At 43.4% G+C, this 13,608-nt stretch overlaps 1 protein-coding gene across 3 annotated transcripts in view; it reads right to left on the bottom strand.

The window, feature by feature from the left end:
• The window catches only part of NEK10 (NIMA related kinase 10), a 419,159-nt gene that overhangs the window by 335,703 nt on the left and 69,848 nt on the right, over positions 1–13,608 (bottom strand). For all 3 annotated transcript variants that reach the window (XR_012230919.1, XM_073568458.1, XM_073568451.1), the window contains exon 7: positions 2,772–2,813. Coding sequence is in view for 2 of the 3 variants with exons in the window: in XM_073568458.1 (XP_073424559.1) it covers positions 2,772–2,813 (42 nt within the window). In the remaining variant the exon portion in view is untranslated. The remainder of the gene's footprint in view (positions 1–2,771; positions 2,814–13,608) is intronic.

The following is a 13,608-nucleotide window of genomic DNA, read 5'->3' on the forward strand; positions in this document are numbered from 1 at the left end:
GACCCTACCATCCGAATGTCGCAGCAGAAATCGAGACTCATCAGACCAGGCAACGTTTTTCCAATCTTCTACTGTCCAATTTCGATGAGCTTGTGCAAATTGTAGCCTCAGTTTCCTGTTCTTAGCTGAGAGGAGTGGTACCCAGTGTGGTCTTCTGCTGCTGTAGCCCATCTGCCTCAAAGTTCGACGCACTGTGCGTTCAGAGATGCTCTTCTGGCCACCTTGGTTGTAACGGGTGGCAATTTGAGTCACTGTTGCCTTTCTATCAGCTCGAACCAGTCTGCCCATTCTCCTCTGACCTCTGGCATCAACATGGCATTTCCGGCCACAGAACTGCCGCTCCCTGGATTTTTTTTCTTTTTCGGACCATTCTCTGTAAACCCTAGAGATGGTTGTGCGTGAAAATCCCAGTAGATCAGCAGTTTCTGAAATTCTCAGACCAGCCCTTCTGGCACCAACAATCATGCCACGTTCAAAGGCACTCAAATCACCTTTCTTCCCCATACTGATGCTCGGTTTGAACTGCAGGAGATTGTCTTGACCATGTCTACATGCCTAAATGCACTGAGTTGCCGCCATGTGATTGGCTGATTAGAAATTAAGTCTTAACACACAGTTGGACAGGTGTACCTAATAAAGTGGCCAGTGAGTGTATAAATATATGTGGGGACAATACAAAGACCTTTCTAATGATCTTTTTACTCTTAGACCTGTGACGGGGACAAGGGGGCATCCTCTACGTCTGGAGGAAAGAAGGTTTAAGCATACTCACAGACGCGGATTCTTTACTGTAAGAACAGTGAGACTATGGAACTCTCTGCCATATAATGTTGTAATGAGTGATTCACTACTAAAATTTAAGAAGGGACTGGATGCCTTTCTTGAAAAGTATAATATTACAGGGTATATACACTAGTCTCCTTAATATTGCGTTGATCCAGGGAGCTAGTCTGATTGCCGTATGTGGAGTCGGGAAGGAATTTTTTTTCCCCAATGTGAAGCTTACTGTTGCCACATGGGGTTTTTTTGCCTTCCTCTGGATCAACATGTTAGGGCAAGTTAGGATAGGATATGGGTTGAACTAGATGGACTTAAAGTCTCCCTTCAACCTTAATAACTATGTTACTATGTTACTATGTTACCAGGATGAGGATGAGAAGCCATGCATACAAGGATGGGGATGAGGAGCCATGCAGACCAGGATGGGGATGAGAAGCCATGCATACAAGGATGGGGATGAGGAGCTATACATACAAGGATGGGGCTGAGGAGCCATGCAGACCAGGATAGGGATGAGGAGCCATGCAGACCAGGATAGGGATGAAGAGCCATAGATACAAGGATAGGGATAAGGAGCTATGCATATAAGGATAGGGATGAGGAGCCATGCAGACCAGGATAGGGATGAGGAGCCATGCAGACCAGGATGGGGATAAGGAGCCATGCATACAAGGATGGGGATGAGGAGCTATGCATACAAGGATGGGGATGAGGAGCCATGCAGACCAGGATAGGGATGAGGTGCCATTCAGACCAGGATGGGGATAAGGAGCCATGCAGATCAGAATGGGGATGATGAGCCATGCAGACCAGGATAGGGATGAGGAGCCATGCACAGAAGGATAGGGATGAGGAGCCATGCAGACCAGGAAAGGGATGAGGAGCCATACAGACCAGGATGGATATAAGGAGCCATGCAGATCAGAATGGGGATGAGGAGCCATGCAGACCAGGATGGGGATGAGGAGCCATGTATACAAGGATAGGGATGAGGAGCCATGCAGATCAGGATAGGGATGATGAGCCATGCAGACCAGGATGGAGATGAGTAGCCATGCAAGCCAGGATAGGGATGAGGAGTACCAAGCATACCCAGCTTATACTAGAGTCATAAGTTTTCCCAGCTTTTTGTGGTAAAATTAGGTGCCTCTGCTTATACTTGGGTCAGCTTATACTCGACTTCATACGGTACTTTGAAAAAAATATATATATATACTACATGGTATAGTATAGCTGTAAAAAAAGCATAGTGACAGATAACACAACATAACACTCAACACTAAAACACATTCTTCTACCCTCTATCAGTAGAGGGGGGGCATGTTTAGGCTCAAATATGAATTTGAAGGGGTTTTCCCCATGAACAAAGTTTATTTTAAATGTGATGTTAATCAATAGATCTTGGAATAATAATAATTTCCACAATTGGGTGTTTTTAAATGTCATAACCACATGTAAAATCAGATATAAGTACTTTTAATATGACAATTTTATGTTTGAAGTATAACTGTAGTTTCAGGTGAACATACTGCAATGTGCCTGTGTCTGCTGCTATTTCTGCCTTGCTCCTTTCTCCTCCTTCTCTCTTTGACACTTCTGCTACTGTATATAGAAAGAAAATATAACCTGATTGCTCAGGCTATAGTCAGCTCCTTTCTCCTCCTCTTCTCTCTGACACTTCTGCTACTGTATAAAGAGAAATATAATCTGATCTCTCAGTCAGCTCCTTTCTCCTCCTTTTTTCTCTGACACTTCTGCTACTGTATCCAGGAAGAAAATATAACCTGATCTCTCAGTCTGGTAAAAACCTGTTTTCACTGAAGACAGATATAAGCAGTGAATTCAGAAAAGTGGATTCTGATAAAAGGGGAAAGATATACTGTATATTAAAAACTTTATTACTTTCACTTGTACTATTGATGTTACTAATTGTTTCCATTTTTTCATTTCTAAATAAATTACTTAAAAACAAAATAAAAAAAATTGAGTACCTGTGCAAGAATGTCAACTCCATTAATTTGATGAAGCTTTCCCTAGTTGAAAAAAGTTAGATGATAATAATAAGAATAATAATACAATTTACGTAACAACAATTATAGTAATATAAAGTACGGTATACATTTGTCTTTAAATTGAGGCTCCAAATGTGATTGTGTGCTGGGAATGTCAAGGCATTCATATAATATGCAAAGTATAAAATCTGACACTACATATGGGTAACGAAGAGGAAATCCTACTTTATATTTTTAACATCTCAAAAAAATGTACAAAAATATTTGTTTTATGAATGCAGGGATTTCTAATAGCTGCTTACTTTTTTGTACAAGTGTTAGCACTCACTTGCTACTACAGTGAGAACGCAATTTCCTAAGGGCTCATTCAGATGTCTAATATTCCCATACAAGTGCTATCCTTGGCTTTCACAAGCAGCACTCCTACCTGTGATAGTCTATGGGGCCATTCACATGTCCATGATTTTTCACAAAATCGAAAGTCTGAGGAAAATCACAAAGACATGTCCAATATTGATCCGAGGACCAGATTAAAATAAGCAATGCAAGTCTGTGGGTCTGTGAATAAGACCACAGAAGAGGCACCTGGGATGTCAGCAAGAGGTGGTTAGCAGGGGGCTGATACAGCAGAGACTGACTACCGTCATTGATGCTGGATTAGGGTCCTGCAAATCTTTTCGCTCAACTCTATGAAATTATTAAATGGATTTTCTAGGGGTATAAATAAATGCATGTTTTCCTTAGATCTAAAATACAAAGTAAAAGATTTTCCAACAAAGCTAATGGTTGATATGTTGTTTATAGTCATGCAACATGTCTGTGCTGTTCCATCTAAGGTTATGTTTGTATGCTTATATAATTGTGTTATGTTACCTTTCTTTGTATTCAGTTTTGCATTTGATCTGCTGCCACCTGCTATCCTTTTCTGTATAGCAGACGGCAGCTAATTAATTCTAGTACATGCCTCCCACTTCCAGGTCAGGTGACTCCTTCTCTTCCTGCCGGTGGCCATTACTATTTTCTTTTTCAACCGGGAGAGACACGCATACCAGGCTGTGGAAGGCATCAGTTTTTTTACCACAATTTGCTGAATCATCTTGCTGCACACATCTTGCTGTACCACCTGGGTTGTTACACCTGCATTTCTGGAGAAGTACTGCATTACCAATCATACTCTGTATGTCCAGATTTCCAATAAACAAGTCTGGACTTCACAATATCTGGTGTGTATCATCTCTCCGGACGCATGAACAGCAAAACAGCAACAATGGTCCTGTCTGCTCTGCATCGAGGAACAATGTCAGTCATTGTTATATTTTCTGGCCTGTCGTTAAACATAGATGAACTCCGGGAGACGTGAGGGATTGCATGGAGAATTGGTAAAGCAAGTCTGAAAACACGCAATCTTGGTGTTCTATTCAACAATAGGAGACACTGAGGTCTGGGGAAAGTCATCTGATTTTTAATACTGTTGTTTTCAGTGTAATAAAAAAATGTGTCTCCTTCCGCCCAGGAATGATCCTCTGCTAGGATCGAATCACAAATACAGTTTTCAGCAAGCCAAAGCCAGAAGTGGATGAAAAATAAAGAGAAATATTAAAGGAGCTGTCTTGTTCTATTGATTGTAGACCACTGGATTGCAGATCACAAGACTAAGCGAAACCAAAAACTTCTTTGTGTCCAATGATTCCTCCTTGCCACTGATTCAGTCTTTGTTGATCAGCCATAGCGGTGAAATCATGACTGGAGCTCATTTAACCATTGCAGCCAATCCCTGGGATCTACATCAGCAGCGGTTACAGACATAAAGTCACGGCTATAGCCAAATCGATAAAGATGGGAGCAGCAGTGGAGAGGCTTCGATGGATCTCAGAAGGGTGAATAAAAGCTCAGTTTGTTATTTTATCAGTCTGTGAGTCCAAAGACCATGATAACTTGGAACACAACAAGCTCTTTGAGGTAGAGCTTATATTCCCCTTTTCTGCAGGATACACTCAAAAAATTGCAATAAATACTCCATGTAAGTTCTCAGTAGGTTCCTGCTGTTGGCCATCTGCCCTTCTTTCAAAAACACCATTATTTCGCATTGGCCAACTCTACTCGCTTTGTACAACTATTAAGTTTGGGCCAACATCAGTGGCTACATTAGGTGAAGTCCTGAAAAGCAGGAATATGGCAAAGCCCCCGACAGGCCTTTGATTTTAATGAGGAAGACGAAGTTGGTTGAGGCGCGAATTCGACCATGATTCTGTGCCCACCTCTAAAAGTTGGAAACTGCCAAAACAGGGTGTCTCAAGAAAGTCATTGGTTATGTCAGGGGTTCTGCAAGAATCCGTTTTTTTAGGCCTTTAGATGGAAGCCCCAACAGAGTCATTGATGTGTGGCAAAAATGCAATGTGAACCTGGCCTTATTCAATGAAGTAAATCACTTATGCTGAGGATAAGTAATAACACAAAAATCCATTGAAAATGCTTCACCACATGCATATGGTGTCTCTAGGACCATTGGATATGAGATGTGTGTTTAAATAAGGTTCTCCCAGAGGATGATAACATTTACCAAGTTGGAGGAAAATGGGTGTGATAAGGTACAATCATAGAATCATAGAATGGTAGAGTTGGAAGGGACCTCCTGGGCCATCTGGTCCAACCCCCTGCTCAAAGCAGGATTCGCTAAATCATCCCAGTCAGATGTCTGTCCAGCCTCTGTTTGAAGACTTCCATTGAAGGAGAACTCACCACTTCTCGTGGCAGCTTGTTCCACTCATTGATCACTCTAACTGTCAAAAAGTTTTTTCTAATATCTAATCTGTGTCTCCTCCCATTCAGTTTCATCCCATTGCTTCTAGTCTTTCCTTGTGCAAAATGAGAATAAAGTTGATCCTTCTACAATGTGACAGCCCTTTAGATATTTGTAGACAGCTATTAAGTCTCCTCTCAGTCTTCTCTTTTGCAAACTAAACATTCCCAAATCCTGCAACCTTTCCTCATAAGACAGGGTTTGCAGACCGGTCACCATTCTGGTCGCTCTTTTCTGAACTTGCTCCAGTTTGTTGATGTCTTTTTTAAAATGTGGTGCCCAAAACTGGACACAATATTCCAGATGAGGTCTGACCAAACAGGAGTAGAGGGAAATAATGACTTCACGTGATCTAGACTGTATGCTTCTGTTAATACATCCTAGAATTGCAATTGCCTTTTTTGCTGCTGCATCACACTGTTGACTCATATTCAGTCTGTGATCTATTAGTATACCCAAGTCTTTTTCACATGTGCTGTCACTTAGCCCTATTCCTCCCATTCTATATATGCTTTTTTCATTTTTATTGCCCAGATGTAGTACTTTGCATTTCTCCCTGTTAAAAACCATTCTGTTAGTTGCTGCCCATTTCTCCAGTTTATTTATATCTTTTTGAATCCTCTCTCTCTCTTCTCTAGTATTAGCTATCCCTCCTAACTTTGTGTCATCAGCAAATTTAATCAGTTTACCCTCAATTCCTTCATCTAAATCGTTGATAAAGATGTTGAACAATACAGGGCCCAGGACAGAGCACTGTGGTACTCCACTTGAGACATTCTTCCAACTGGATGTGCAGCCATTTACGACCACTCTTTGGGTCCGATCACTAAGCCAGTTATGAATCCACCTAACAGTTGCCTTGTCCATTCCATACTTAGTCATTTTTTCAATAAGTATTGTATGAGAGACTTTGTCAAATGCTTTGCTGAAGTCAAGATATACTATATCTACAGCATTTTCTTGATCCACCCAGTCAGTGATACCGTCATAGAAGGAAATTAAGTTGGTCTGACATGACTTATTAGCTACAAACCCATGCTGACTCTGTTTAATCACTTCATTCTTATCCAGGTATTGACATACATGTTGTTTAATAATTTGTTCAAAGATCTTTCCTGGTATAGAAGTCAGACTCACCGGCCTATAGTTACCTGGGTCCACCTTCTTCCCCTTTTTGAAGATAGGAACAACATTTGCTCTTCTCCAGTCTTCTGGCACTTCTCCTGTTCTCCAAGAATTTTCAAAGATTATGGAGAGGGGTTCAAAAATTTCTTCTGCTATCTCCTTCAGTACTCTGGGGTGTAATTCATCTGGACCTGGAGACTTGAATTCATTTAGGTTAGCTAAGTGTTTCCTCACTATCTTTCTGTTTATAGATATCCTGGATTCTTCTACTCCCTTAATAGGACAGTGAATAACAGTTGATGTTACATTTCCTTTCTGAGAGAAAACAGATGCAAAATAGGAATTTAAAAGTTCAGCCTTCTCAACATCCTGTCTTACCATTTCATCATTTTCATCCTGTAAAAATCCTATAGCATCTTTGACTTTTCTTTTACTTTTGACATATCCCCAAAATCCTTTATTATTGCTTTTGACATCTCTTGCAAGCCTCAATTCATTTTCAGCTTTAGATAATCTGATTTGTGCCCTGCAGGTTCTGCAGACAGCATTATATTCTTCTTTAGATATGCCTCCCTCTTTCCATTTTATAAACATTTTTTTCTTCCTTTTTAGCATGTGCTTAAGTTCTGTGTTCATCCATCCTGGTTTCCTTAAATGCTTCCTATTATTCCCTCTTTTCGGAATTGTTAACAACTGTGCTTTGAGAATTTTATTTTTCAAGATTTCCCATCCTTCCTGGACATTTTTGTCTTTAAGGATATCCAGCCATTGGATCCCTCCAATTCTCTTTCTGAATCCCTTAAAATCTGCCTTTCTGAAATCTAACCTTGACGTCTGAGTCTTCACAGGTCTTCCGCCTCTAGTTATCCAAGATTCTAAAATAGCATGGTCGCTACCTCCTAGGGTCCCAGCCACTTTTACCTCCTCAACCATTTCCTCCCTGTTTATAAGGATTAGATCCAAGGTAGCAGTTCCCCTTGTTTTCTCCCTTACCTTTTGGAAGATAAAGTTGTCAGCAAGAGAGGATAAGAATTTCCTTGATCTGTTAGGCTACTTTCACACATCAGGTTTTCGGCGTCAGGCGCGATCCGGCGTCGTGCCGGAATGCCGGATCCGGCAAATGTTTTGTAAAACCTGAAGTGCCGGATCCGGTTTTCTGTCGGATCCGTCTTGTTCTTGACAGACAAAACCGGATCCGTCTCATCCGGTTCATCCGTTTTTCTATCCGTTTTTCTATCCGTTTTTCGACGGATTACGCCGGATCCGGTTTTTAAAATTGACCCTTGTGGCCTTCCGAACGGGATTGGCTACTGGAAAACTAGATATAGCATGTTCCTACAGCCCTTCTTTGACAGGTTGTAGAGAAGAAAGTGCAGGTTGGAGAGAAGAGCAAGTTACTGGCGAAGATGGATGTTGTCATTGGAAATATTACCACTAGAAGTTCTGTGACGGTTTCAGGGACAATTTTCCACTATACTTTATGTCACCTCAAGGCAGAGTACACTGGGATGACAGAGTGTGAGAGATTTTTGCCCTAAACTTGTGTACCTTCTGGACCAACAGTATATACCTTTGCCAACCAAAGTTGGCTATCTTGTCATGGTCTTACTATTTTTACCTTTAGGCCACAGGTGTGTACCTGGTTGTGTTTTATGCAAAGTATTTCACCTTTTAACAAAAGTTGTGTACATTGGTAGGAAATCACCAACAATAAACACAACTTTTTCGGTGAAATACTTTGCTTCAAACACAACCAGGAACACAACTGTGGCAAAAAGCTAAAATTTACCCACAGTTATACCTGGTTTTGAATACCTTTTTACCTTTGAAATACCCTGTATTTAACCTTTTTTTAAAACATAGTTCGCCGCAGAAAGAAATGACAGACAACCATTGTGAAACGATAATTTAACTTTTATTTAAATTTTTTTTTTTTTTGTAAAATGTTTTTAAAGTGCAAAAAACTTTTTTAATAAAGGTTTTAAACCCAATGGGCATTTTTATTACAAAAAACACACATTACAATTCTGTGTACTGTGGGGTGGAAATACTGCTGGAGGGGCTGCGGGACACTTCGACACTGGGTGTGTGGAGAGAGGACTGGGATCGTGGTGGGGAAGGAACAGTTAGAGGTGAAGGTGTGGAAAAAACTACAGAATGGGTGGACATGTGGGAAGCAGAAGAGGTGGTGGGTGGTGGAGTGGAGGGTTGGGCAGGGACTGTAGGAGCAGATGATGTTGATGGAAAGTTGTATGGGGAAGGAGTTTGGTACGGGGAAGGAGTTTGGTACGGGGCAGGTTGCTGGAAGTGGGGAGATGACTGGTACTGGGGAGGTTGCTGGTACTGGGCAGGTTGCTGGTATGTAGTAGGAGGGGGAGGATGGAAAGTGGCTGGAGGGGGTGCAGATGTAATAGGAGGGGGAGGATGGAAAGTGGCTGGAGGGGGTGCAGGTGGAGGAACTACAGTGGTGGGAGGTGGAGGTTGGGAGGTAACCTGCTGTAGAGCACCGTGGCACGAATGCATTACATGCATCTGCTGGGTAGGAGATAGTGTTTCCATGCGCTCCACAACAGACCTGAAAAAGGTGTGGTTTGGTGAAGATCTTGCTTCTGAATGCATGGTTTGCAGAAGTGTCTTCACCTCCAGAATGCTGGAGTTGATCTGCTGAAAGCCTGCGGAGATTTGCTCTGACAAGACTTTGAGACAGTTCTGGAAAGATGCATTCAGATGCAATAACTCTTGCGCATAACTCTTTTCCTGACCCCTCTGCCGCTGCCGCCCAGTACCCGCAGGTGTACTAGAGGCGGCAGGGGCAGAAGGGTGGGGTAAAGGGAAAGCGATCTCCTCACCAGCAGCTTCATGTAATGTAGGCGGCCACGATGCTCCTGTGCTGGTGGATGGGACAGATGGGTCGAATGTGTGGGAAGGCTGGGAAGGTGCAGATGTACCGGGGCGGTCGAAGTGTCCCTCGGTGCCGGTCTCCTCAGGGATCGCCTCAGAAGGGTCCAATCGTGCAGGCTCCCGAGTGCTGCTCACCGTGCTGTGGAATAAAGAGAAAAAAAAACAATTAAAATACTGACATGGTATGGCCCTGGCTGAAAAAAAAAAGTTACATCTAACATTTTTTTTCACATGTGGAGTGTAATATTTACCTTCTGGTGAGCATTGTTTCCCGGAGGAACGACAGGGCTTGTGCGTACTTGTACTTGCTCCTGCGTCCTCCAGATCCACTCGGGGCCCGCATCTCTTTATTGAACTCCTTCTTGAAACGATCCCTCACAGACCGCCACCGATTCACAATTCTGTTCCCTGAAACGAGAAAGGAGTGGTTAGTATACAACATCAGTGTTTCACAAACTCCAGTCCTCATGGTCCCCAGGGGTCATGTTTTCAGGATTTCCATAGTAAATAGAAATCCTGAACACATGATCCGTGGGGACCACGAGGACTGGAGTTCGGGAAACACTGGTTTACATCAAGCAACCGTTACTGTATATACTTACGCTCTTTAATCTGGGCCCGAGCTTCGAGGTCCTCCCAGCGGCCCACAAGGAGAGAACAGATTTCCTCCCAGAGTCGTCGGGTAATGATCAGGTCAGCGTGGCGGCGGTCAGCCATATTCCAGAGCGGCTCCCTTTCTCTGACGAGATCGATGAGGCGGTCCACATCAATCCCTCCATCCTCACCGTCAGAGTCGGGAGCACGCTGTGAAGGCTGTTAAAGAAAAAGACAAAAATAACATAATTAGCCTCCACAAAAGAAATGAAATAAAAAGTGCAAAAAAACAAAGCAAAAATATTTATACTTACACGCTGGTGACCGCCGCGTTGCTGTCGCCGACGACCCTGGGAGGCACTGCGAGGACCTCTTGGCCGAGCACCAGATTGGGAAGACTAGAGAAGAAAACAAAAAATGTTATGTCTTTGGATGTAGGCATTTGTTTGCTGTGTGTGGTCTGCAGAACATTGTTTTCTATGTGTTGTGTGTAGTGTGATGTTGTGTTTCTGCGTTTGATGCAAAAAACTTACGAATTGTGAGCCCACTCCAGGTGTCTGTCCACCCCTTCCTTCTTCTTCTGGGAGCTCCTCTTCATCTTGTGATTCCTGTTTTAAAATAAAAGGCAATGAATAGACATATATTACAGAGATGATGGATTTTGGAAATAAAAACTTACCGTCAAACGCTGACGATGCGAGGGAGGGCTCCCAGAAGAAGATGTGCTGTCCTGTTGATGGCCAGACTCCATGGCTGTGGGTATTGCTGCTGCCAGTGATGCCATTTCTGCTGCTGCTGCTGCTGCATCTCTTTGGCGGCTGTTGAATAAAGAGAAACAAAGGGCCAATGAATATCTTGATATTCCATGGCCCTAGTTTGGAGGAATGGGGGATTTGATAATAACCGTCTCTCATCTGCTTCTGGACTCCCCTCCCGTTCAGCATGCTGCTCCATTTGGGGTGGTGCTGATGGTGCTGCTGCTGCAGATGTCTGCTGCCTTCTCCTGCTCCTGGTTCTTGGCTTGGGTGGCATGTTGGGTGTGGCTGAGGGTCCCATTGTCTTGCTTTTATATATCTCCTGTGGGCAGAGCTACTGAGCATGCTCAGACCAAAAAAAACGGATCCGGCCACCGGATCCGGCTTTCGCCGGATCCGGCGCATTGCGGCGCTCATAGGCTTTCATTGTGTGAAAAAGCCGGACGCGCCGGATCCGGCGGGTACGGCTTTTTCGCCGGAGACAAAAAACGTTACAGTAGACGTTTTTTCCAGACGCCGGATCGCGACACATTGCGACACATTGCCGGATCCGGCGAAAACCGGATGAAACGCATGGCCATCCGGCGCGATCCGGCGCAAATGCAAGTCAATGGGGGGGAAAACGGATCCGGCATTGCATTTCGCCGGATCCGGTTTCTGTCAAAAGCGCCGGATCGCGCCTGACGGCGAAAACCTGATGTGTGAAAGAGGCCTTAGTTTTGCCTGAGAGAGATTCCCAACAAATGTCTGGATAGTTGAAATCTCCCATGACAACTATGTCATATTTTTTGGAGAACTTGGCCATTTGATGCATAAAGAGTTCATCCATATCTTCAGCTTGCACAGGCGGCCTGTAGTAAATGCCTACAATTGTGTCCTTTCCATTGTTCTGTCCTTGTATTCTTACCCAAACAGTTTCCACAGAACTCCCAGTCTCTGAAGCTTCAATCTCTGTGCAGATATACGCGTTTCTAACATACAATGCGACACCCCCTCCTCGTTTATCAAGTCTGTTTCTTGCAAATAAGTTGTATCCTTCTAGTCTTGTATTCCAATCATGTGTATTGTCCCACCAAGTTTCAGTGATTCCAATGACATCATATTTCTTTTCCTGTGTTAGTAGTTCCAATTCTCCTTGTTTGTTGCCCATGCTTTGTGCATTAGTATAGAAACATTTTAGTTTGTGATTGGTTTCTCTTTCTCCAATATTTGTATTAATTAGATTCTTTCGTCTTTGTTCTTCCTTTCCACTTCTAATAGCAGAGTTCTCAATAGCATTTGTCAGGTGTATGGCTTTTTCTGGCCTTTTGCTTCCCTTCCCATGTTGTTCTAGTTTAAAGCTCTCCTAACAAGTGTAGCAAGGCGACTTCCAAATACATGCTTTCCAGTCTTCGTAAGGTGCACCCCATCTCTAGCAAGTAGTCCATCGTATAAGTAGTTCATTCCGTGATCCAGAAATCCAAATCGTTGCTGACGGCACCATCGACGTAGCCAGTTGTTCACCTGCAGAATCTTATTCCACCTCCTTGTTCCATGGCCATCCACTGGGAGGATGGAAGAGAAGACCACCTGCGCTCCCAGTTCTTTCACTTTCTTGCCTAAGTCTTCAAAGTCTCTGCAGATGGTTTCCAGGTCGTTTCTTGCGGTGTCATTTGTCCCCACATGTAGTAGCAGGAATGGGTAGTCATCTGTAGGTCTGAAGAGTCCTGATATCCTGTCAGACACATCTTTAATTTTTGCACCTGGAAGACAGCACATTTCTCTTGAAGTTATATCCGGTCTGCAGATAGCGGCCTCTGTTCCTCTCAACAGGGAATCCCCCATGACCACCACTCTCCGTTTCTTCTTCACAACATTTTTCTTTCTCCATCCAGGAGGACTCTGAAGGCGTATAAGGTTGCTGTTCGTTGGCAAAGTCTTATCCTGATGTATTTCTTCATCGTTTTCCTGCGAGAGAGCCTGGTACTGGTTTATGAGCAGTATGGGTGCTGACTGCCTCCTGATCCTCCTGCTTCTCTGGGTCACATGTCTCCATTCCTCTGTTTCTTCAGGTGCACTTCGAATTTCTTCTCTTTCTGTAACATGAAGAGATAATTCTGCTCTGTCCAAGAACTCTTCACCTTCCTTAATGATCTTCAACGCAGCTAACCTCTCTTCGAGATTTTGCAACTTTTCCTCCAACAGGGACACAAGCTTGCATTTGTGGCATGTGAAGTTTGGCTTTTCCACAGGTAAATCTGTGAACATGTAGCAAGAAATGCAGCTCACCAAATGGCTCCTGGCCTCTTCCATCTTGAGATTTCTTAAAAACAATGAAAGATGAGCCAAAATTTTTCCGATTTCCTCTTTTCAGCTGCAACGGCCAAAACCCAGTGATCGTTGAGCTCGCGGAGACTCTTCACTTATCCCAGAAGGCACTGGGAATATGCAAATGATCTCCTCAAGACTCTTCCCCTGGTTTTCCGATTTCCTCTTTTCAGCTGCAACGGCCAAAACCCAGTGATCGTTGAGCTCGCGGAGACTCTTCACTTATCCCAGAAGGCACTGGGAATATGCAAATGATCTCCTCAAGACTCTTCCCCTGGTTTTTGAGGCTGGAGATGCTGGGTCAAGTTGTGGTAAAGCTTATCTCACCATGATT

Source organism: Dendrobates tinctorius, unplaced genomic scaffold (genome assembly GCF_039654945.1).
Source record: "Dendrobates tinctorius isolate UK_male_01 unplaced genomic scaffold, ASM3965494v1 ptg000005l, whole genome shotgun sequence".
Classification (NCBI taxonomy): domain Eukaryota; kingdom Metazoa; phylum Chordata; class Amphibia; order Anura; family Dendrobatidae; genus Dendrobates; species Dendrobates tinctorius.